The sequence below is a fragment of the Castor canadensis genome, chromosome 12 (assembly GCF_047511655.1).
Source record: "Castor canadensis chromosome 12, mCasCan1.hap1v2, whole genome shotgun sequence".
Taxonomy (NCBI): Eukaryota; Metazoa; Chordata; class Mammalia; order Rodentia; family Castoridae; genus Castor; species Castor canadensis.
The window spans coordinates 75,925,151-75,950,108 of NC_133397.1; the positions used below are offsets into that span (position 1 = coordinate 75,925,151).

Sequence of the window (24,958 nt, forward strand, 5' to 3'; positions counted from 1 at the left end):
ATACCAAAGAACCATGAAGAACAGGCAGAGACTGGAAAAGATTCAACCTTTGGAGGATACAGGTTTTAACCTAGATTGATGTGGCTAAAGGCAATCCCCACCTGTACATTCTGAGGCAGATAGAACTTAAACAGGAATCCATAGTATTATTTCCCTAAAGAAAGGAAAACTGAGTTTAAGCCTGCTAGAGTTGCTGGTGGAAGTTGAGACAGGAAAATCCCAGAGAAGGGAGGTCTGAAGGGACAGGCCCCAGAATCCCCACATAAATTCCCTTCAAATCCTTGGCTGGAATCCCAGCACTTGGGAGGCTGAAATAGGAAGATCTGGGGTTCCAGGCCTGCCTAGGCTACACAGCAAGACTCTTTCAATATCATGAACAACAACAAAATCCTTGGCTGAATCTTGAATTGCACAGAATCAGATAAGATTCCAAATGGGGGTGGGGGTAAAGAAGGGTAATGGGCAGGGTATAAGGATGGCCTGGGCAAAAAATGTGAGCCCCTATCTTCAAAATAACTAGAGCAAAAAGGACTGGAGTCATGGCTGAAGAGGAAGAGCACACATTTAGCATGCATGAGATGCTGGTTTCTATCCCAGTACCCCCCCCCCCACATACACCAAAACAAAAAGTCTTTACAACCATAACAAAACAAAATAAGAAATAAATCGAAAAAACATTTGTGATTTAAAAAAAAACTCTCAGTAAAGTAGGAACATCAATTTGATGAAGAACATTTATTAAAAAAAAATCTGCAATTAAGATATAGGAACAAGGCAAAGATTTTGTCTCTTGCACATATGAATAATAAAAGAAAAATGAAAAAAAAAAAAAAAGATTTTGTCTCTTGTCACTCCTATTCTAGGTTGTAATGAAAGTCCAAATTAATATATAATATGACAAGAAACAAATGGAAAGGTATATGGACTGGGAAGAATGAGATAAAACCAACTTTGTTCATGAATGTCATGATTGTTTATATAAAACCCTAACCAGACAAAAAAGTCCTCCAGAACTAGTAAGGGATGACAGAAAGGTTGGAGGAGACAAGGTAAATATATACATGCCGGTGCTTTCCCATATATCAGCTGTGAACAATTGGAGCTTGAAATTAGAAAAAAATACTCCTTAGCAGAGCACACCCCACCCCTCAAATGAATTACTTAGGACTGTATCTAACAAAATGTCAAAAGTCTATAGGTAGAAAACTACAAAATACTCTGATGAAGGAAATCAAAGAAGATCTAAATAAACAATAACAATTTAAATCCCTTTCTTTGACACAATGCCTAGCTACACCAGTCATCAATTCCTAGGGAGTCTACTCTTCACTCCCACTTCCTAGACGTGTCCACTACATCAAAACGACTCCCAGTGGGGTTTCCACTTGGTAATATACTTCAAGGGAGGGCAAGGGACCCTTTTCTCTGTTTATTTGAAAAGTCACTTGACTTTTCAGCAAGGTGTGAGGTGATCACTTCCTGAAAGCTCCCACGACTAATGCTGTCCTGGTTTCCCTTTGACTTTTTTGGCCACCCTCTTCTCTGGCCCTTCAATCCCTCCCAAAGGCTCTCTTTTAGACATCCTTGTCTACCCTTAGTCTAGGCATCCTCCATGGCCTAGACTGCACCCCTGGCCTAGCACAGCCAACTAATCACCCAGTTCTATCATTTCTGCCCTCTTACTTCTCCTGAACTTACCTTCATATCTCTATCTACTCTACCATTTCCTTATTTCAGACTACCACCAGCTCCTGTTGAAACTAGAACTACAGCCTTATTGTTGTTAGGATAAGACCAAAATGCTTTAAGTGGGCTTTCAAAGTGTTGCATGAGCTGAGTTATCTCCTTCAAAAGTCCCCCCCCACCTTCTTACATTTCCCATCCCAGCCACAACGAGCCACTTTCAATTCCCTAAGCACAGCACCTTCTTTTGCCCTCCAGATTTCAGCTCTCAGATCTCAGACTTAATGCCTTTCTTTCTAGGAAGTACCCAAAGTTCAGGTAAGCACCTCTATTCTTCTTCCTCCTGCCAGGCCACATGTGGTCCTTGCCATAATACTTACACTGCTTTGAAAGTACTTGTTCCTCTTACTAGATTGGAAGCTCCTTAAGGCTGGAGACCAGTTCTTCTTGTACATCGTGATATCTCTAGTACACAGAATAGTACATGGCATGCATTGAATGAATACGTTTTGAATGATTGGATTAGAGTGTTGGTATTATGAGTGGGAAAGAAAAGATGGTTTCAAAACTGTTGAGAAAGAATGCTGGGAAATACTATCTAGCTGGCATTTGAGAAGAAAAGACAGAATTAATTTGAGAGGCAACAGATACTCTCCATGAGGCCCACTGAGTGGATGGCTGCACAGACGGGAGGAAAGGTTCCTACTGAAGCTGAAGCATGAATGACTGATAATTATGGGGTTGCTCACACCAAAAAGAAACTCAAGTGAGCCAATTTAGGGAGAAGAGGTTGAGCTCCATGAGGCTGAGGGCAGTCTGAGGATCCAAGGGAACATCCAAGAAGAATGATCAACAGACCCCTAGAAAGGCAAGAGGAAGGTTGGAACTATAGATAGAGAAGAATGGGCCATGGCAGAGAGGGGGCTTTAAGCATTGTTAGCCTGAAGATGTTCCCATCATGCACTCTTTTCTATTTTTTCATTATTGTGCTGGGTGGGGGTACACTGTGGCATTTACAAAACCATCATGTACTCTTTCAGTTTAAAATACTTTCACACGGGATGCAGGGGTGGTTCAACATACGAAAATCAATAAACGTAATAAACCACATTAAGAGAAGCAAAGACAAAAACCACTTGATCATCTCAATAGATGCAGAAAAAGCCTTTGATAAGATCCAACATCATTTCATGATAAAAGCTCTAAGAAAACTAGGAATAGAAGGAAAGTTCCTCAACATTATAAAAGCTATATATGACAAACCTACAGCCAGCATTATACTTAACGGAGAAAAATTAAAACCATTCCCTCTAAAATCAGGAACCAGACAAGGATGCCCACTATCTCCACTCCTATTCAACATAGTACTGGAATTCCTAGCCAGAGCAATTAGGCAAGAAGAAGGAATAAAAGGAATACAAATAGGTAAAGAAACTGTCAAAATATCCCTATTTGCAGACGACATGATCCTATACCTTAAAGACCCAAAAAACTCTACTCAGAAGCTTCTAGACATCATCAATAGCTATAGCAAGGTAGCAGGATATAAAATCAACATAGAAAAATCATTAGCATTTCTATACACTAACAATGAGCAAACGGAAAAAGAATGTATGAAAACAATTCCATTTACAATAGCCTCAAAAAAAATCAAATACCTAGGTGTAAACCTAACAAAAGATGTGAAAGACCTCTACAAGGAAAACTATACACTTCTGAAGAAAGAGATTGAGGAAGACTATAGAAAGTGGAGAGATCTCCCATGCTCATGGATTGGTAGAATCAACATAGTAAAAATGTCTATACTCCCAAAAGTAATCTACATGTTTAATGCAATTCCCATCAAAATTCCAATGACATTCATCAAAGAGATTGAAAAATCTACTGTGAAATTTATATGGAAACACAAGAGGCCACGAATAGCCAAGGCAATACTCAGTCAAAAGAACAATGCAGGAGGTATCACAATACCTGACTTCAAACTATATTACAAAGCAATAATAATAAAAACAGCATGGTACTGGCACAAAAACAGACATGAAGACCAGTGGAACAGAATAGAGGATCCAGATATGAAGCCACACAACTATAAGCAACTTATCTTTGACAAAGGAGATAAAAATATACGATGGAGAAATAGCAGCCTCTTCAACAAAAACTGCTGGGAAAACTGGTTAGCAGTCTGCAAAAAACTGAAACTAGATCCATGTATATCACCCTATACCAAGATTAACTCAAAATGGATCAAGGATCTTAATATCAGACCCCAAACTCTTAAGTTGATACAAGAAAGAGTAGGAAATACTCTGGAGTTAGTAGGTATAGGTAAGAACTTTCTCAATGAAACCCCAGCAACACAGCAACTAAGAGATAGCATAGATAAATGGGACCTCATAAAACTAAAAAGCTTCTGTTCATCAAAAGAAATGGTCTCTAAACTGAAGAGAACACCCACAGAGTGGGAGAAAATATTTGCCAACTATACATCAGACAAAGGACTGATAACCAGAATATACAGGGAACTTAAAAAACTAAATTCTCCCAAAACTAATGAACCAATAAAGAAATGGGCAGGTGAACTAAACAGAACTTTCTCAAAAGAAGAAATTCAAATGGCCAGAAAACACATGAAAAAATGCTCACCATCTCTAGCAATAAAGGAAATGCAAATTAAAACCACACTAAGATTCCACCTCACCCCTGTTAGAATAGCCATCATCAGCAACACCACCAACAACAGGTGTTGGCGAGGATGCGGGGAAAAAGGAACCCTCTTACACTGTTGGTGGGAATGTAGACTAGTACAACCACTCTGGAAAAAAATTTGGAGGCTACTTAAAAAGCTGGACATCGATCTACCATTTGATCCAGCAATACCACTCTTGGGGATATACCCAAAAGACTGTTACTCCAGAGGCACCTGCACATCCATGTTTATTGCGGCACTATTCACAATAGCCAAGTTATGGAAACAGCCAAGATGCCCCAGCACTGACGAATGGATTAAGAAAATGTGGTATCTATACACAATGGAATTTTATGCAGCCATGAAGAAGAACGAAATGTTATCATTCACTGGTAAATGGATGGAATTGGAGAACATCATTCTGAGTGAGGTTAGCCTGGCTCAAAAGACCAAAAATCGTATGTTCTCCCTCATATGTGGACATTAGATCAAGGGCAAACACAACAAGGGGATTGGACTATGAGCACATGATAAAAGCGAGAGCACACAAGGGAGGGGTGAGGATAGGTAAGACACCTAAAAAACTAGCTAGCATTTGTTGCCCTTAATGCAGAGAAACTAAAGCAGATACCTTAAAGCAACTGAGGCCAATAGGAAAAGGGGACCAGGAACTAGAGAAAAGGTTAGATTAAAAAGAATTAACCTAGAAGGTAACACCCACGCACAGGAAATCAATGTGAGTCAATGCCCTGTATAGCTATCCTTATCTCAACCAGCAAAACCCCTTGTTCCTTCCTATTATTGCTTATACTCTCTCTACAACAAAATTAGAGATAAGGGCAAAATAGTTTCTGCTGGGTATTGAGGGGGGGAGCGGGAGGGGGTGGAGTGGGTGGTAAGGGAGGGGGTGGGGGCAGGGGGGAGAAATAAACCAAGCCTTGTATGCTCATATGAATAATAAAAGAAAAATGAAAAAAAAATAAATAAATAAAAATGAGCAAAAGATCAAAAAAAATAAAATACTTTCACACTAAAAGAATCTGAGAATGACTCACCCAGTCTAACGTGGTAAATGGCATACTGGCAACGAGGAGATGGAAACCATATCCATCTAAAATTACCAGGAAATGATTTTCCCCATCATGCCTCACAGAAATCAAATGACAGCTCTTTTTGACAAGGTTTGAAACAGAACATTCCAGGTTTGAGGGATTCTGTTCAGACCCCTGTAGATGGGGGTGGGCCTTCAATCAGAATTGATTTGAGAGGATCCACTCTGGAATAGGAAGTTGACTACATGACTGGAGTGTCCCCTGAACAGCTCGGGGGCAGAATCCAGGAGTGAGAAGACAGGAGAGAAGCTCCAATCCTCTGCCAGAGCAAGTCTTCTGAGCTGAGGGTGGGAAGCGGGCCTGGAGACCTTCCATAAACCTCAGCACTGGCTGGGACTCCGCAGTCCAGCAGAGCCTGCTCCCAGAGCTCCTGGCAGCTTGCAAAAGGCCTCCCTTATGGGCTGTGGACTTCGCCTTGCTTCTGCCCCTCCTCTAACTAGTTTTCTCAAGCTTTTCATACTCCTCTTACATCTGTGACAGCTTCATAGGGACGTCCCTGTGCCAAGTGACTGAGAAAGGAAAACTCTGAGCCTGGCTTACAGATGACACTGCAACAACTGCTGGTATGAGCTCATAGTGGTCAGCTAGGTTAAGAGATAAAGAAGTGAAATTCCACTGCAGGCAGAACTTTGAACACTGCACACATAGCCTGGAAGGAGAAATGCTCTCTGGTGGGGTGTTTGCATTAGTAGTCATTGGGCACATTTACTTATTTTATATATTCTGTTTTTTTTTTTTTTTTTTTTTTTGGTGGTCCTGGAGGAGTTGAGCTCAGGACCTAGTGCTGCTAGGCAGGCATTCTACCTCTCGAGCTACTCTACCAGAGTATTTTTCATGCTCTAGCATCTGAAGCCTCACTGACTGGAGACTGACACCCCTCCCAGGGCTAGCCAGTACTTGTGAAGATAGCAAGACTTGCCCAGGGCACCTTTCATACACAAGCTGGATAATCCAGAGCCCATACTCCAAACTCCTTCCTTTATGGTGCCCTCACAAATTAAGCCAATATTCCCCAGCCATAATCCCCTTAGGGCCAGATGCCAGACACATAGAGGCTGCTTGTTGCCAGATGAAGCTAAAGCCTGCTGAAATTATTCAGATTAGCCCTGCTTACCCTGCTGCTTGCCTTACCCTCCCCACAGAGAACACACTAAAGACTGTTACCCACATTGCCTGTCCCCAACCCCCTGCCTCCTGACTGGCTCTGGGGCTTCCCCATGTGGCTATATAGTATGTTATGCCTTTTACATCTAGGGAACCGTAAGTACAAATGACTTCCTTCAGGTCAGGCGTTTCCATGCTTTGTGCTTTACCTTTTCGGAGACAAATCCCAAGTACACCTTAAAATACCAGGTGAAGATAGGCTAGATGATGAGGTCTGTGGAAGAGGTGAGGCTGAGACTGCTGTGCAGATGGTCTAGGAAGGATGTGAATGGGCCCAGAAAATGATAACGTGTGCTCATGCATGTGTTTGCCAAAATGTCTGCAGCAGGGGAAGCACTCAGTAGCCAGAGAGATGAAGTGATCAGGCCTGGGGTGTCAACAGGGCTCTTTCCTCAGGCTTGACAGTGTGAGTTCAATAGGCTCGTGTACCAAGCGGCCACACAGAACTGACAGACAGCATGAGGGCTCAGCAATGTGGAATCCCTCTCACCAGTGCTGACCTGGCTGTGACCACTCAGAAACCAAGTTGCCAGACGGGCATCGGTGGCTCATGTCTGTAATCCCAGCTACTTGGGAGGCAGAGATCAGGAGAATCGAGGTTTGAGGCCAGCGCAGGCAAAATAGTTTCAAGACCCTATGTTGAAAATACCTAAGAGAAAAAAGAGCTGATGGAGTGGCTCAAGTAGCAGAGCGCCTGCTTAGCAAGCAGAAGCCCCTGAGTTGCAACCCCAATACAACCAGAAAAAGAAAAGAGAGAGAGCAAGCTCCCAGCGAAGACCAAGCATGTCTCAAGGGACCAGCCAGCCTCCTGGGAGAGGCTCATGACGCCCTTCCTAACATATGGGGCAGCATTGGGTCTTTGTGGCGTATTCATTTATTCTGTATATGGCCTTGCTTTCCCTACTCTCTGCATTCCGGGAGATAATCCAGCTTGCCACACATCAAGCTGAGGACTCAGGGAGTGCCTCTCACTCCACACTGCTTCTCACCAAAGACTCTTCTTTATAGCAAAAATAAAAAGACAACAGGCTGATGCTCTGAGACTTATTGATCACATGCACTCCATTGCCCTAGCAGTTGGTGTTATCCAATGCACAGGCCTTGAGAGTTGAAGAGAAGCAGGTGGGAACCAGCATCTCCTCAGGCCGATGTGCATGTTCTTATCTGAACCAGTGACCAACATATAGCACACTGCTCCTTAGCCAGAATCTAAAGGTTCAGGAACCAAGGAAATGATGACATTTCTTATAATAAGCGTCAGGCCAGCTCCTTGCAACTTTTAGTGTGGTCCATGGACCTGCACCATTGACATTACTGGAAGCTTGTTAGAAATGCAGAATTTCTGGTCCCATCCCAGTTCCACTGGATCAGAATCAGCATTTTAATGAGCCCCCCTGTTCATACATATGCATGTCACCATCTGAGGATCACTGGTCTAACTCACAATGTCTCTTACTTCTAATCCCCAGATCTCTGATCTCTGCTCTTTAATGATCTTTATTACCTGAGGGATGGATGTTTCTAGCAGGGAATACAAAACGCTTGCAATGAAATGGAAGCAGACTTTACCATCACCTGGCCACTTCAAGCTACTCATGCTACTAGGAAATAGATAATAAAGGGATTACAGGCTTTGATGGGGCAACTGAACCTGATTACCAAGGGAGACTAGGGCAGCTGCTACATAGGCAGCAGGAAGGAGGTTAGATAGAAACTGAGTGCTAGGGTGACCTCCTAGCACTATCTTGTTCAGAGGTGAAAGTCAGCAGATCATTATGACAATCCTACTGAGGCAAGATTGCAAAGGCTGAGACTCTAAGGAATGAAGATTCGGGCCACTCCACTGCATAAGGAACCTCACTCACTAAAGCCCCAACTAAAGGCTAAGGGAGCATGAGCTGAGTGGTAAAAAAGAGGGAAGTATTAGGAAAACCTGGAAAAGAACGGGTGTCCTGGAATGCCCAGGGTCTAGCTCATACTTTTGAATTATCTTGATTCTGTAGGTATCTTCTTTTTAAATGTCTTTGAGCTATTTTACAGCTTTACAGATTATAGAAAACTGATTTCAATGAAACCGGATTTCTCCATAGGAGTGCAAATGATTTTTACCTAGTGGAGGTACAACTGAACTCTTCATCTCAGTCTTCCAAGAAATGTGTATAATATCAATGAACAAATTCAACATTTCTGATTGCCTAAATATGTCTGTTATTCGCAGTCTTCTTTCAATTATTATTAATACCTTACTGGTTCTCTCATTAATTAATGAGTTAAGTAGAATCTTCAGCGTGTCTTTATTTTTATTTATATAAAAGTCATGATTTTACCCTTTTGAAATTGTCTTTTCTTTTTTTTTGGTGGAACTGGGCCAAAAAACTCAGGGCCTCATGCTTGCTAGGCAGGCACTCTACCACATGAGTCACTCCGTGAGGCCCTTAGAATTAAAATTATCTTTTTTTAACAAAAGATATAAATACTGCAATGAACACATAACCACTTTCATGAATAGAGAATGTAGCTTCTATCTATATTTTCTTTCTTTCTGTGTTATGTATAACTTAAATATCTTAACTAGTTAGATTTTAGTTAATTCTCTCCCCCAGTATAGTATGTGGGTTACACCACATGTATGGGTGATGGTTTGCTGGATAATTTAGTGTTTAGAGTATTGAATACTAAAGTTCGATCCTATCAGAAGCAGAAAAGGACTTTGCCCAGAAATACTGAACCTAGGGTAGCACTTGGCAAATGAAGAAACTTGGATTTAACAAATGAGTGAGTTCTATAGAATTCTTGTTGGAAGGTTGTTTTTAAAGCTAAAATATGGGTAAAGGCTTTACATGGTAGATGTGGCTGTTGGACAGCCAAAGAAGTAACTACAATAGCTATTCTATTGGTTTTTTTTTGACCAGCCAGTATCCAAAGCCTGCTAAACTGGGAGGAATCTCCCTGCATGAAGGTGTTTGTGGGAGACTAGGCTTGTTATCTGGGTTTTGAAAAATCAGATGCTCTTATTCAGGACTTTAAGTCTTCAGGTACAGGTGGCTGGCAGCCAGTGTCTGTGGTGATGACATGACCAGGAGCTTCCCAAGCAAACCCTTCTTGTGGCATCAGCTGGGCTGTTACCACCACTCAGCTTTCTTAGATCTTCCCCAAATTCTTTCTCCAGCCTGCTAGTTAATTCTAAGATTCCCTATAAATTGCTTTCTGCTTAAGTGCTCATCCAAAAGCCTTGATTAGTGCATACATTTGGAAAGGTATAAGAATCTATGAAGCTGGGTACCAGTGGCTCACGCCTGTAATCCTAGCTACTCAGGAGGCAGAGATCAGGAGAATTGAGGTTCAAAGCCAGCCAAGGGAAATAGTTCATGAGACCCTATCTCGAAAAAAACCATCACAAAAATAGGGCTGGTGGAGTAGCTCAAGGTGTAGGCCCTGAGTTCAAATCCCAGTACCACAAAAAAACAAATAAAAGGCTTGTGGATGCTATATGGAAAATATGTTGGAAAATGAGGGTTGGGAGACAGGGGAGCCAGTCAGGAGGTGTGGTAGGCAGAATTATGGCTCCTCAAGGATGTCCATGTTCTAATCTCCACATAGAAAATGATACTTTTCAGAGTCATTAAGTTAAGGACATTCATATGGGAAGATTATCCTGTGCCCAGTGTCATTGTGTGCATCCTTAAAAGAGGAGAACCATTCCCAGCTAGGCCAGGGAGAAGTGACAGTGGAAGAATTCTGAGAGATGCAGCATTGATGGCTCTGACGCAGGAAGAAGGGTCACAAGTCAAGGCTCTAGGAGCCGGGAGAGGCAGGGAAATGGACTCTCCTCCAGAGCCTCCTAGGAAATGCAGCCTTGTCTGATATAAACCCAGTGAGACCTGGAAGGCTTCTGACTTCCAGAACCACAAGATAATAAATGTGTTGTTTTATGCCACAAAGTTCAGGATAATTTGTTACAGTGAAGATAAAAAAAGAATCCATGAGGCTATTGATTGTTTTAGAGTGGCAGCAGATAAGAAAGAGAGACCTGATTTGAAAGATTATGAAGGTGGGGGGCAGGCACAGTGGCTCACACCTGTAATCCCAGTTACACAAGAGGTATAGGTAGAAGGATTGAGGTTCAGGTCCGCCCAGGCAAAAAGCACAAGACCCTATCTGAAAAACAATTAAAAACAAAAAGGACTGGGAGTGTGGCTCAAGTGGTAGGGCACTTTGCCTAGCAAGCACAGGGCCCTGAGTTCAAATCCTAGTGTTGGGAAAAAAAAACAAAGAAGAGGGGAGGGGGGAGGTGGCCCAAATAATGAATACACATGTAAGTAAATGTAAAAATAATAAAATAAAATTTAAAAAAAAGACAGACGAAGAGATGAAGGAGTAGTCACCAACCAAGAGTGTGGATGGAGTTCAATGATGAGGGAGAAGAAAGAGTCAAAGGAAAGTCCCAAGTTCCTCTCTTGGACAGTTGGGGATATTAGTCAAAAGGACAAGAAGAAAACAAGGGTGTACGTGTGAGTGTGTATGAAGTGAGTGAGTGCCTGTGTGAGTGAGTGCATGTGTGAATGTGGGTATTTGAGTATTGTGACAGTGAGTGTGTGTGTGACAGTGCATGTGTGCCCCAGAGTAATTTTGGGAGTGTGTGAGAGTGTGAGTGTGAGTACAGAGAAAAGAGGCAGGTCTCTCCTGAGACCACTCAGCTCCTTACTACTCCTTCCTCCTTAGCTCCATTTGTACCCAGAAACCTTCTATGAAACCCTCAAGCTTTCCGCCAGAGAAAAGGGTGTGCTCAGCAGCCAACACAAGCAGCTGCTCCGCTTGGCGGTTACCGTTTTCACTCTAAAATAATGAATTGCCAACTAGTCATAAACCAGGCTCCTGTGGACTAGTCAGTGAAAAGCAATTTACCAGAGTTTGATCTGTCCCAGCTGAGTTGAGAGGATTTTCTGTCCCTACAAAGCAGGACAGAACTTGCATGGTGGTGACCCCAGGAAGGCCTCCCTCTACGGCACTGAGCCATGGGGAGGAAGGGGTTGGGAGACAGAGGGCTGGAAGAGGCTGCCTAACACTTTACCCTGGGCCAAGTCAATTGAAACCAGGAGGCTCTGTGCTTGCAACTTTCCAGCTATTTATAGTGTGCACATGGATGCCCTCACGAATACCAGCCAGCCTCCAGGGCAGAAACCACCCCCTCTGGGGCCCCTGCCTCAGAGCAACAAACTGCAAGTAGTTATGGGAAACTGGGAGACTGTGGGCTTTGTTCTGGTTGCAGTTAATCTTGAAGTTTCTGGTGTCATAAAGACTTCTTGGGATAGCGTAGAAAATAATGACTTTCCAAGCCCACTCTGAATTATTTCTTTACCTACTTGGCAAGTGCCATCTGACTAAAAGAGGGCGGGATTATTGCTATCCACCTCACTGTTCAGTTGAGGATGCTGAGGGTCTTGGAAGCTTTGGTTACTTGTTCAGGATGGCACCAATCAAATATCAGAGCCAGGGCTTGACCTCAGCCTCTGTAAGTCCAAATTCACATTCTTTGCACTTTGACCCAAGTTAGTGTCCTATCTGGGAAGGGTCACCATTCTCTCATCACCCATCACCTGTCTTTGTCAATAAGGGGTTGCTTAACCCCTGAATAATCAGCAGTTCTCCTGCTGAAGGTACCCAGTACATTCAGGAATGGTGCCAGGGCTGGGGCACCCAAATCATCCAACTGTAATGAATATAATCCTCCAACCAGTGAATCTTTCCAATCCATTCCTTCCCATGTGCTCAGTCCTCTGCTAGGTACTGCAAGAAATGGGTAGAGGATGATCAACAGCCCCTGCTTTCAAACACCTTATATAACTGCAGGGCTTAAATTGTGGGGGCTGGAAGCATAGACTGAAACAGGGTTGGAGTTGCAGAGCCAGGAGAAAACCTAGCTCTGCTGGACTGGAAGACCTATGCACTTGCTGTCATGCCAAGCTGTCTCCCAGGGATGGCACTGTATGGTCTACAGAATGTTTTTCAGACAAGGAAGCTGAGGCTGAGGAAAGCAAGTCTCTCACGTCATGTCATAGAGCAGGGGCCTCCGATTCCATGTGACATTTCCTCTCCCTGCACCTCTCTACTTCCCTCACTTCAACAACAAAGTCTACACAGGGAACAGGTCTAGACCAGACAGGACTCCTGAGAAGTCTCATAAGAAAAGTGATGACTGCCTGTTACCAGTGCCCACACCAAGGAGAACATCCACCTTCTGCCACCCAGCTGCAGCCACCTCACCCCCTCAGCCACCCCTCCAAAATAACTGGCTCTACTTACATATTCTTTAATGTCCTTCGACTTCACAGCCTTGTAGGAATAATATGCAGGGTAAAGGGTGCCAAATATAAGCCTGCAGAGAAGAGAGAGGAAAAAGGAGAAATGTGATTTTCATTCATCCTGTTTGATAGACAATGTCTGTCTCCGAGGCCAGGAGCAGTCATCCAGACTATGGAAAGTGCTGCTGTGGGCTGATTTATTTTTATGACGGTCCTGAAGGTTTCCTGCTCACAGCTGGGTTGTCCCTGGGAACCCCACCTACCTCCCACACCCACTTCCTTCAGCCTGTGGTTTGGCAACATGAAAGGGTGGTTCGGGGTCATGGAAGCCATGATTGGGAGGGGGCAGGCCAGGTGAGCCATTAAGACCCCTGAAATGAAAGGGAGAGTTCCTCTCCCCTTGCTGATTCCCATCGGAGCCCCACAAAGCCTTCCCATCCAGCATCTGACAGACAGAAAATGCTTTTTCAATTGTAAATTTAATCAGGTCAATCTCGCTTCCCAGCCTGCATTAACCTACTTTTCACTGCTCTTAAGATGCAGAGGGAACATCAATCACAACACGGTGACAATTTGGGTATCAGCCCTCACTGATTTATACTCAGGGCTGCGCAGAATCAGTACAAAATTTGACTCCAGCCCAGCCTCTAAGGACCTGCATGGCGTAACTCTGCCTGCTCTCATTCGCTGCCCCTTGCCTTTGTCCAGGCTTTTGTCTTCCCTTCTTTGTTTGGTTAACACCTGTTCGTTCATCCATCAGATGAACTCCCACATGGTTTCATACAAGCCTTCTCTGCCCTCCCAGACTAGGTCAAATCTCCTGGCTATACCGTCACAGCATGGTGTGCACACTATCAAGTATCCTCTTACCACTGTGTGATGCTTTGACTGACACATCTCTCCCGTGGTCTGTAAGTGTTCTGAGGGCAGAGAATGGCCATCTACTCGCTCAGCATGGTGCTCCCACCTACCACATAGCAGGCTATTGATAGATGTTTGTGGATGAGTGAGTGAATGAATAGAATGTTGGACCTAGAAGGGCTTAATCCTTTTGCCCTGCTGACAAGGTCACTCCTGATATCATCCCAGGTACAAGCTGATTAGGTACAGAAGCCCAGACCTCACAGGAGCCAGAATTTCCTGAGACAATCCCACAGACAGAGTTTTGGGGTCCCTGCAAGGAGCCTGCCTGGTTAGAGAAGATATCACACTGACGAGGCCCAAAGCCAAGGCACATTCGGTATTTAGTCCTACAGAGGACTCCCAGGACAGATGCAAGTTACCAAGCAGAGGGCAGCTTTACCACAAGCACTGTCGCTGGGGAACAGCAGGTTTCCGTGGAGAAACAGAAAGTTAACTGATGGGTTGGTGGAGTGGCTCAACAGTAATTAAGTAACAGTTAACTAACCAAAAACCAAATTGGTTTCTGACCCTGAAGGGGAAAGGGTGTGTGTGTGTGTGTGTGTGTGTGTGTGTGTGTGTGTCTCGCAAACTCCTTACTCACACAGGCCTTGAGCTAATCACTTAGACTGCTCTAGCCAAAGGGGTCCCTTATTCAGATAAGGCCCCAATGTTCAGAGCCATTAGCCGCTGCTAACTAAGGTTTCATGACTGGTAAGGGGTAAAGTTGAGGCTGGACCAGCCAGGCTGGCCTTCTCCAAGCTTCGCTTCCTGTTACCATTGTCCACTGCCTTGGAGAGTAAGGCTATCTTATAGAAAGGCCTTGTAGATAAGGCTATCTTCTAGCAAGGCTTATCTAATCTGCATGAGGAGCAAGATAAGCCAGCAAAGGGGACAAGAGGGAGGAACTTTAAGAAAGAAGGCCACAGGTTATGTGGGATTTAGTCACAGGCCACCTTAGTAAGAAAGGGCTCCTTAGCTTCTCCACCCCATCTCTTAGCCCCACCCCTAAGCGTTCTCAGATATCAGGGGAGACTTCCTTTCTGGGGAAGGCCTCTCCTTAGCTCATCACAGATCAGGTTCCTTTTCCTGTTTTAAATTGTCACAGCTCCCTGAACTTTCCTTGCTTGGCCCTTATCCATGACACTTAGATGATCTGTTCAGTGTCTGTTTCTCCCACAACACGGCAAATTCCTCTAATCCAGGATTGGTGTCTGCTCATTTGTTACTACACCCCCTGTTCCTAGGATGGTAGGAAGTACCCAATAAGTGCGTGTTCACTGCATGAAGTTTCAGAGAATTGAGATGCCAAAGTCAGCACCACCAAGGGGACACTCATGACCTTGGGACTGAGGATTGGACAGTGAGGTGGATTCCAGACAGCACCCGGCTGAATCAGCAAAGCCTCGGGCACAATGCCATCGACTCCAGGGAAGTAAACACACAGCTACTCAGGCACAGATGCTCTGGTTATTATCCACAACTGCCAGGCTGGTTTCTGGCCCTGCCAGAGGCAACACATTTAAGCAGGGCAAGATGGATCCAGAAACTGATTGATTGGTGCCTCTGTGAATTCTGATGAGCTGTGACATCCTGAGTGGTCACAGAGCAGGGAAGCGTCCGGGCACTCACACAGGGAGGCTTGGGTTCAGTCTGCTGGACTCTTCTGATGTGAATTTGTTGCCAGCACCCCCTGCCTGGGTTCTGACAACACAGGATCCCACCACAGACAAATTTGCATTTTGGTCTCTAAGAGCTCAATAACTCTTAACATTTCACTTCCCCAGGATGGAAACAGGATTAAAATGGCCAATTCGTGTGTGTGTGTGGGGGGGGGTACTGGGGTTTGAACTCAGGGCCGACACCTTGAGCCACCCACCAGCCCTTTATTATGATTTTTTTTCCCATCAACTATTTGTCTGGGCTGGCTTTGAACCTCGATCTTCCTGATACCTGCCTCCCAAGTAGCCAGGATTACAGTTGTGAAACACCGGCACCCTACTACAACGACCAATTCCTAATCTACTTTGGAGAAAAGAAATAATGAAAGAAGCAGGCCAAAGCCAAAAGGGGTCAGGTACTTAGGTCTTTCAAAGCTGATGATGAGATATTTTTAAGGGGATTTTTTTGGGGGGGTCCTGGGATAGAGCCCAGGGCTTTTTGCATACCAGGCAAGGACTCTACCACTGAACTACATCCCCAGCCCCTTACGTTCAGACCACATGCCCCACGTGCTTGCCTTCCCAGCCTCAGGGTCACCCCTCTCTTAGCTTCAGATCACAGAGCTAGCAGCTGGCCTCTGGTGGCCAGTTGGCTAGAAGTCTGTGACTTCTGGTCTGCTCTGTTTGCTGCCTGACTCTTACTGCACAATCTCCCCCAACCCCACAAGCTTTTTTGTTTCCCTAGATAAAGTCCTACTAATTCTGAATTCACCATCTCACCCAAGCCTTGGATCATTCCTCTCTCAGAAGTTTCTGGATACTCTTTAAATTTGTGATAGTCCTCATGCTGTAGTAACAATAATAAGACATTTAAAATAATATTACTGAGTGCCATGTGGTAGAGCACCTGCCTAGCAAGCGTGAGGCCCTGAGTTCAAACCTCAGTACCACTCAGTACCAGTATTTATATGTGTGTATATATATATTACTGAGTGCTCACTGTTCTACAGGTGGGCACACTCTTCATTAATTCATTAATCCTTTCACATCTATGTGGAATAAAAATTCATACCACCCTTTTATACACTGCGGATTATCAGCATTACTCACTTACCCATGGGGACACCACAGGCAGGAGCAGGACTGAAATGAGGACCTGGAAGTCCACTTTTTTTTCTTGCCCTCGGAGCTATCTGTGCTATCTCCCCATTCAGATCATGCAGTTCTGGATGATTAGTAGTGTTCCTGTACCTGGAATGGCACCTGCCCAAGTTCATGCTTCATAAATATTAAGCAAATAAATGATCAAACAACTGCCATTTCTCTCCAAGGAACTTCACCCACTTGTTAGATTCACATAGGCCAGGAACAAAGTGATAAAATACGAGGAAGATCCAAAGCTCTGTGAGCAGAGGGAAGGCAGAAGGCTGAGCACCATCCTCCAGGAAGGAGCCTGGCCCCGTGCTTACACACCTCTCCCAGGTATCTGTGATCAGAGCCTCCCCCTCCCTTCTCCCTGTCATTAATTATTACCAGGGAGCCACCCCTAATTTACTAGCTCCATTTATCTGCCTGCTTTGCCTCTGCTCCTCCTTTGGTGCCACACTAGGGGTCTCCATCCAGGTAGCCTTCCCCTACCCCCAACCCCCTGCCCATGGCCTCCACATGGATTGCACTGAAAAGGGATCATCGGCCTCACCAAGGACCATTCAGTTTCCCAGGGGCTTTTGGGAACCAGCTGGAGGTACTCTGGCTGTCACAACTGAGTTGGTATTCTGGGCATCTAGCAGGTAAAGGCTAAACATCCTACAACACACAGGGCAAGTCACTCACAGCACAGAATGACACAGCCCCAACAGTCAGCAATGACACTGCTGAGAAACCTGGGCCTGTGTAATTTCCTGGTCCTCAGGCCATGGACTCTTCACCTGACCATCAAGCGCAATCTATCCTAAGAGTTTTAAAAAATGCCCCGTGTCCTAGGATAGTGTCCCAGCAAATGCCCAAAAAGGAAGGAACAGTCCAAAATGGTAAAGGCCACACCCCTGCCCCATCAGCCAACTGCGAAGAACTTCCTGGAGCTTTGACCAAGAAAAAAGAGAAGCTTCTCAGCCAAATTAACCCTAAATGTCACCGAGGAGGACTGCTCCTGGCTTGCCAGGCCTGCAGGCAGCGACTGCACACTCTGGCACCACAGTCATTCGCTGTGGCCAAGATTCTGCAAATCATGAAACAAACCGCTATTTTCCAAGACTCATCAGGCCTAGAGTGAGGTCAACATTTCCTAGTCCTATACTGTGCTGAACATTTTAAAAATCAATGCTAGCAATAATTTTTTTTCTAAAATTAAAACATGAAATATAAGCAAAATAATAAGGCTATTTATAGTTATTTACACCATTGTAAAACAACTGCATTGACAAAATAATACCTCCACAAGGGCATCGATTTTTCTACACAGGCAGTGGTCACATGGAGTTTTGCTTTGCAGCTACAAATGTATATTACACTGTCCACATATGTTGTAGGGACTTTTCTACATACATGTATTTCCTAATTATTTTAAAATGGTGTGCCATATCCAACAAAATGAATTTACACAAAAGGTCTCTCAGTTCAAGAAGGCATGCTGTTTCATCTAAGCATTAAAGGTATTACAATTTACACTGATTGTATTTTGTGTTTTTTGTTTTTAATAGGATAAAAATGTATAATATATAATTATTGCTCCCTGGGTTTTCTCTTTCTTTTCTTTCTTTCTTACTTTTTTTTTTCTTGGTGGTACCAGGGATTGAACCTAGGGCATTGTGCTTGCTAGGCAAATGCTTTCCCACTTGAGCCATGCCTCCATCCATTTTTGCTTTAGTTATTTTTCAGATAGGATCTTTCGATTTTCACCCAGCCTGGCCTTGGATTGTAATCCTCCTACCTATGCCTCCCACATAACTCGGATTAAAGATGTACACCACTACACCTGGTTTATTCTGTGAATAGGGTCTAACTCACACACACACACACACACACCCCTCTGCTTTTAACTGAGATCCTCCTAGCTCCACTTCCCAAGTAGTTGGGATTATAGATGTGATCCACCACACCCAGTCCTGAAGGTTTTTTCGAAAAGCTTATGAATCAAATTTTTTTTCTTTGTAGTACTGAGAATCAAATCCAGTTCCTTGTGTTTGTGCATGCCAGGCAACCACTAAACCACTGAATTACATCCCCAGCCCAATGAATCAACTTTTTAATCTCCAAGACTGTTTTTGTTATCTAACAGAAAAAAATGCTCCTTGGTTCTTTAGTTCTTTTTGGCATTCCAATAAATATGCAATAATTTTTGCCTTTATTTTTCTTTTTTTTAAAGGTGTTGGGAACTGAATTCAGAGCTTTGCTAGGCAAACACTCTCATACTGAGCTATATCCCCAGTCTTTGCTTGCTGTGTTGCCCAGGCTACCTCAAATTTGTAATCCCTTTGCCTCCCCCTTTAACTGCTGGGATTGGAGGAGTGGACCGCAACAATGGGCAATATGCTATAAATTTTATTGTGCAAAAAACTTTAAAGCATGAAAAATATGTGAAAATCCCTTCCGTAAGCTTTCCTGACAGATCCTCTCTCCATGAATTTAGTGTTTATCATTCTCTCCTTGTGTATTAACTACACGAGCTATACATAAACCAAAAAAAAAAAGCATTTTACCTGTTTAAGCCATGTACACATGGAATTATACCAGATGAAGCCCACTGCAATATGTCATTTTCATTCAGCCTTCTGTTTTTCCAGATCATTTTTAACCACTGTGTGCCTTCTCATTACATAAATATATCGTAATTTATTTATGCATTCTCTTGATGCACACTTACATTATTTCCAATTTTTCTGTTTAGGAACAGGACTGTGATGAACATTAATTTGGGGGGTTTTTGAGGTAGCATCTCACATGTAGTCCAGGCTGGTCTTGAACTTGAGATCTTGTCTCAGCCCACTGAATACTAGGATACATCACCACTCCTGGCTCTGAACATTCTTAAATGCACATTTGAGACCTTTTTCGGGATAATGTGTTAGTTTTCATAGTGACAAATACCTGAGAGTAAAAGGATGAAATTTTTAATTTGGCTCATGGTTTAAGATGTTTCAGTTCATAATCAACTTGGTCCACTGCTATGGGCCTGTGGTGAGGTGGAGCATCATGGCGGCAAGGGTGTACGGCAGGGCCATGACAGCCAGGAAGCAGACAGCCAGACAGAGAGGAGCCCAAGAAAACAAATAGTACCCAAGGATACACCCCAGTGACCTACTTCCTCCAACTAGGCCCCACCTCTCAAAAATTCCCACCACCTCAAAAATTCCACAAAATTATGAATCCATCAGTGGATGAATCCACTGATTAGGTCAGAGCCTCATGGTCCAATCACCTCTCAATGATTGGATGAGAGCACATGAGCCTTCTGGGGGTGGGTACACTTCATACCTAAACAAAACAGGAGCAGGCAGTGTGTGGGACAATGTACAGCATCTTCCAGTAGGAAATGCAAAACCACCTGGCAGAGTAGCACAAATTTATACTTCTTCCTGCATGTGTGAAAGAGTTCTAAAACTCCACATCCTTTTTTCCCTTTATTTATTTGTGTTTGCTTATTTGTCTGTTCATTATCAGTACTGGAGCCTGAACTCAGGGCCCTGCACTTGCCCAGAAGGGCCACTTGAACCATGCCCTCTGCCCTCTGATATTCCTCATTCTTGCCACACTGGGCAGGAAATGGAATCTTCTATTTGTATTTCCTCAATTACAAGTGAAGTCAAGCAACTTTTTAAGCCCATTGACCATCTGAGCTGCTTAGCTGGCCTGCTCAGATCCCCCCATTAAGTTTCTTCTTAGTGATTTTTAGGAATTGTTTGTTTGTGAATTCTGGGTATAAATTCATTTTTGGACTTACACATTGCAAATGTATTTTTCCAACATAAATTCTTTCATAATTGGTCTATGATGCCTTTTGTTGTACATAAGTTTTAAATCTTATATGAACAAATAAATTCATCTTTGATAGCTTGTTTTTATCTTATTTTTATGTGTTTTTTGGGTGTTACTGAGTTTTGAACTCAGGACCTTGTGCTTGCTAGGCAGGCACTCTTACCACTTGAGCCACACTCCAACCCTTTTTTGCTTTAATTTGTTTTTAGATAAGGTGTTGTGGTTTTGTCAGGGGGACTGGCCTCTGACCATAATCCTCCTACCTCCACCTTCCAAACAGCTGGATTACAGGTGTAAGCCACCACCCCCTACTTATATAGCTTGTTTTTAATATCATATTGAGAAGGTCTGGTCATATACAGTCTCTTATAAAAGTTTTTATCTTTTGCTTTTTCACTACTAGATCTTAATTCACCTGGAATTTATCCTTATGTATGATGTGAGTTAGGAGTTCAGTTTTATTCTTTTCTGTATGGGTCCCCATTTTCCAAGGCACATTTATTGAATCTTTTCCCAGTGGCGTGCAATGCTATCCCATTATATGTAAAATTTTCTGACATGTTTAGGTTTTATTCTCAACTCTTTATTCTACTCAACTGACCACTGTCTAATCATGCACCTCTACCACAGGACCTTAAAAATAATCACGATAACCACTGCTTTATGATAAATCCTGATATTCTTAAAATTCTCTTGGCTATTCATTTTTCTATATGAGTTTTGTGATAGCTTGTCAAGTTCTTTAACAACAACAACAATAAAAAACCCCACCTCATTTGGATTCTTAACTGCAATGTCACTGAATTCACAAAATTTGCTTGGAGGAATCACTATCTTTATATCAGGTTTTCTCTTTGTGAATATGGTCTCTTCCATTTCTTCATGTCTTCTTTAATGCCTTTTCATGATATATTTTAACTTTATCCCTAAAAATCTTGCACACTTTGTCTTACTTTTTCCTAGGCACTTCAAGTTTTTTGGTGGCATTATAAATTTGTAAAACTAGATTTCCTATTGGCTTTAATGGTGTGCATGAATGCTGTTGGTTTTTCAGACTGATCTTAGAAGCACTAATCTTGTTGTGATCAGACACATTTGGAGTCTCAAATGCATTACAGTAAGTGAAAGAAGCAAATCCAGAAGGCAGCCCAACGTATGATTCCATTTATATGCTATTCTGAAAAAGGGAAATGTACAGGGACACAATCCACATCTGTGGTTGCCACTGCTGGCTACAAACAAGTGTGAAGAACTTAGAGAGTGAGGAGCTGCCACCCCTTGATTGTGGTGATGGTTACACAATTGTATGCGCACGTCAAAACTCACGATTAAAACTCACTCAACTTCCTTGCCTAACAGAATTCCAGTGTGGCCCTGCAGTATGTATTTACGGCAGCAGGTAACAGAATAATTACTGGGCTCCAAGCACATAAAACATCCGTCCAAACAAACTTCTTTCCCAACCCCAGCTGATGTTGGCAGAACAGAAATGAACCACATCCTTCTTTCTCACCTTGCTGTGTGATTCTGCAGCCTATCTGAATAGTCTTTTTTCCCAGTGTTTCAAGCCCCCCACCCCTCTCTGCAGATCTGGGACAACTAACATATACGCGACTCTTCCTGGGATGCCTCTCCCACATCTCATTTGCTCATTGTTTCATTTGATCTGCATCTCAACACTTTGAGACAACTGGGGTTACCTTCCCCATCTCAGAGTGGTTCAGGGATCCCCCAGAGCCATCTCCCTATCCAGCAAGACTCAAACCCAGTCCTCCTGTCACCAAGGACATGGTCATTCCCTAGCCCATGCTGGATCTTTGAGTATAGAGAGGGGGGTTATTGCTAAGTTAGAGCTGTGTACAATGCGTATTACAAAAAAAAATTCAATCAGATTACAGAAATGCTCCCAAACCTAATTTAGAAAAGCACAAAACAAAAAAGTCTGATGTAAGCAGGAAACCAATATTCTGTAAAAATTCAATTCATGCTGTTAAACTCTATAATCCAACCTACTCAAATCCTCCTCAAATTTCTGAGTCTTTCGTTGTTGTTGTTGTTTTGTTTTGTTTTTTTAAGCCTAAATTGTAGAGAGTTATATTCTCATAAAACCCAGCTGACTGTAGAAAGAAGCTGGGCTTTGACATCAGACCTGAGTTAGAATCTGGCTCCATCACTGACTAGCTGTGGGAGGCCAGGCACATTTCTCCACTACTCTGCATTAGTTCCCTTGAGTGTAGAGGCCACACAGTCACTGCGTAAATTAAAGCAAGAGACTGTAGGTGAAGATTTAGCATCCCAGACATATGGTACATGAATGACAATTATTAGTTCCCTTCCCTGCTATTTTCCTACAGAAATAGTAACTTCCAATGTCAATTCTTGTAACTACAAAACTTTTCATTCAATGATTAAATATTTATTGAGCACCAACTGTGTGCCCTGGGTCCTTTGGGAGGGAAGGCAGCCAGCAAACACATAATGACACAAATAGGTGATTGACATCATCAGGAGAAGTCCACTGAGTATTTTGAAGAGGAGTACAGATTCATTTACAGTGATGCTCTGTGGCTGCCTGCTACCAGCCCATGCCCTGTCCCCACATCTGAGGGCCAGAGGCCCAAGCCCCATGCAGGGGGTCTCCTGCTAAAAGGAAAATGGCTTCTCCTCCTGGTAGACTTCCTCTCAAGCCCCCTACAAGGTGTATGTTTGGGGAGAAGGAAGAATTGATGGCCTTCCTATCTACCCCATGAAGGGGGAAGAAGCAAGTGTGAGGGGCATGGGTCAGCAGGTATCTGTTGGGCTTTCTGGGGTCTTGTCTGCTTAGCTGGTTACCCTCATGGCTCCCACATGGCAGGTGCTAGGGCCCAGTCAGCTTTGAGGACATGTACATGAGCCCATCTGGGATAGGGTATCAAAAGACTCTAGGGAAGACCATGGGAAGAGGACAAACCTTCACTGATGCCCACCAGTGCTACACCAGTCCATGATCCCCACAGCAGTCAGGTGAGGGTTACTATTATCCCCTTGTTACATAGGAGGAACCCAGAACTTCGGGCATTTAAATTCATTCCATTCATCTCCCTGCTAATTCATTCACTCATGTACTCACTCATTCCTTCATTCATTCATTCAACAGACATTTAACTAGTCCCACTCTGTGCTAGATTCAACACAAGGTTACAGAGCTGCCAAGTGGGTGAGCTGGTTTCCAATACTCTGCCTGGCTTCAATCTCTTTGCTCTTTCCAACCCCACTTGATACTTCAGGGTCAGAGGTTTAATCCTCAGGCAGTCACAAAGTGGATGGGGTGCCAGGTATACCAAAACAAGAAAGGAGGTAGGGCAAAACTGTGTGGGTGAAATGTAGAAGGAAAGGCCTCGGGCGACAGGTCCAAGTGCCTCCCTCATCATTAGACTCAGCTCTTGGAGGGAGGGCTGAGCCTTCCCCATACCAGCATCACCACTGCTGGGGACAGAGGGGTGACATACGCAACAACATGGATGAAATTCAAATGCTCCGGGCCAAGCAAAGGCAGCCAGACTCAGAAGGTCACGTAGTACAGACTGCATTAATATGACGTTCTGAAAAAGGCAAGACTACAGAGATAGCAAATAGAGACTTGTCAGAGGCAAGCTGCCTACGGAGAAGCATGGAAGTTTTGGAAGTAGTGAACCTGTTCTGTATTTACACCGGCACAGCAGTTTTACAACTGTATGCATTTGCTGAAGCTCACAGAATGATACAGTAAAAATGAATGAATGTCACTGTACACAAACTATACCTCAATTTTAATGTGAAAAAAAGGATGAAAAAGAATGAGTCAACGCAATCTATAGATGGGGAAGTGAGTGAAGCTGAAGCTTCATGGCTCCTTAACTACATGGGTCCAGCAGGGTGGACATCAAAATTTTATGACTTTGAGATGGGGGTGCAGCTCAGTGGTAAAGTGGCTGCTAAGCATCAGTGAGGTTCCACGTTCAATCAAAAAAAGAATTCCTAATGACTTTTTCTGAATTCTCCCAACAATTTTAAAAGCTTCAGGCCCCAGGAACCCTAGTTCATGAACCCCTGAACACATGTACAAGAGCAAGTCAAGAAAGGAGGAGTAGGCAGTTCCAAGTTCCAAGGAGTTGCACTTGACTAGGACCATACAGAAAGGGAGAGAGGTGATAGAACCAGCATGGACAATAACACAGAGCTTTCCCAGGTTCTCAGTGACCATGTGAACACCAGAAACTGGTGGCCTACTCTATACATTCACCACCCCCGGACACATGTGATCTCTTTCACCATGCCAAGCCATTCTAGGAAGACAAGGAAGCTGAGACATAGTGGGATGTGAACATGTAGATATGGGTAAGGTTGTGTAACAGGCATTTGGCATTCTTCTGGCTCCCAGCACAGCAACAGCCCCTACTGCCTCATGTAGCGAAGTCTTCACCTTACACACCTGGATCTAAGATAGTTGATGCCCAC

At 43.6% G+C, this 24,958-nt stretch overlaps 1 protein-coding gene across 5 annotated transcripts in view; it reads right to left on the reverse strand.

The window, feature by feature from the left end:
• The window catches only part of Reep1 (receptor accessory protein 1), a 115,664-nt gene that overhangs the window by 48,830 nt on the left and 41,876 nt on the right, over window positions 1–24,958 (reverse strand). For all 5 annotated transcript variants that reach the window (XM_074050139.1, XM_074050140.1, XM_074050141.1 and 2 more), the window contains exon 2: window positions 12,949–13,021. Coding sequence is in view for 4 of the 5 variants with exons in the window: in XM_074050140.1 (XP_073906241.1) it covers window positions 12,949–13,021 (73 nt within the window). In the remaining variant the exon portion in view is untranslated. The remainder of the gene's footprint in view (window positions 1–12,948; window positions 13,022–24,958) is intronic.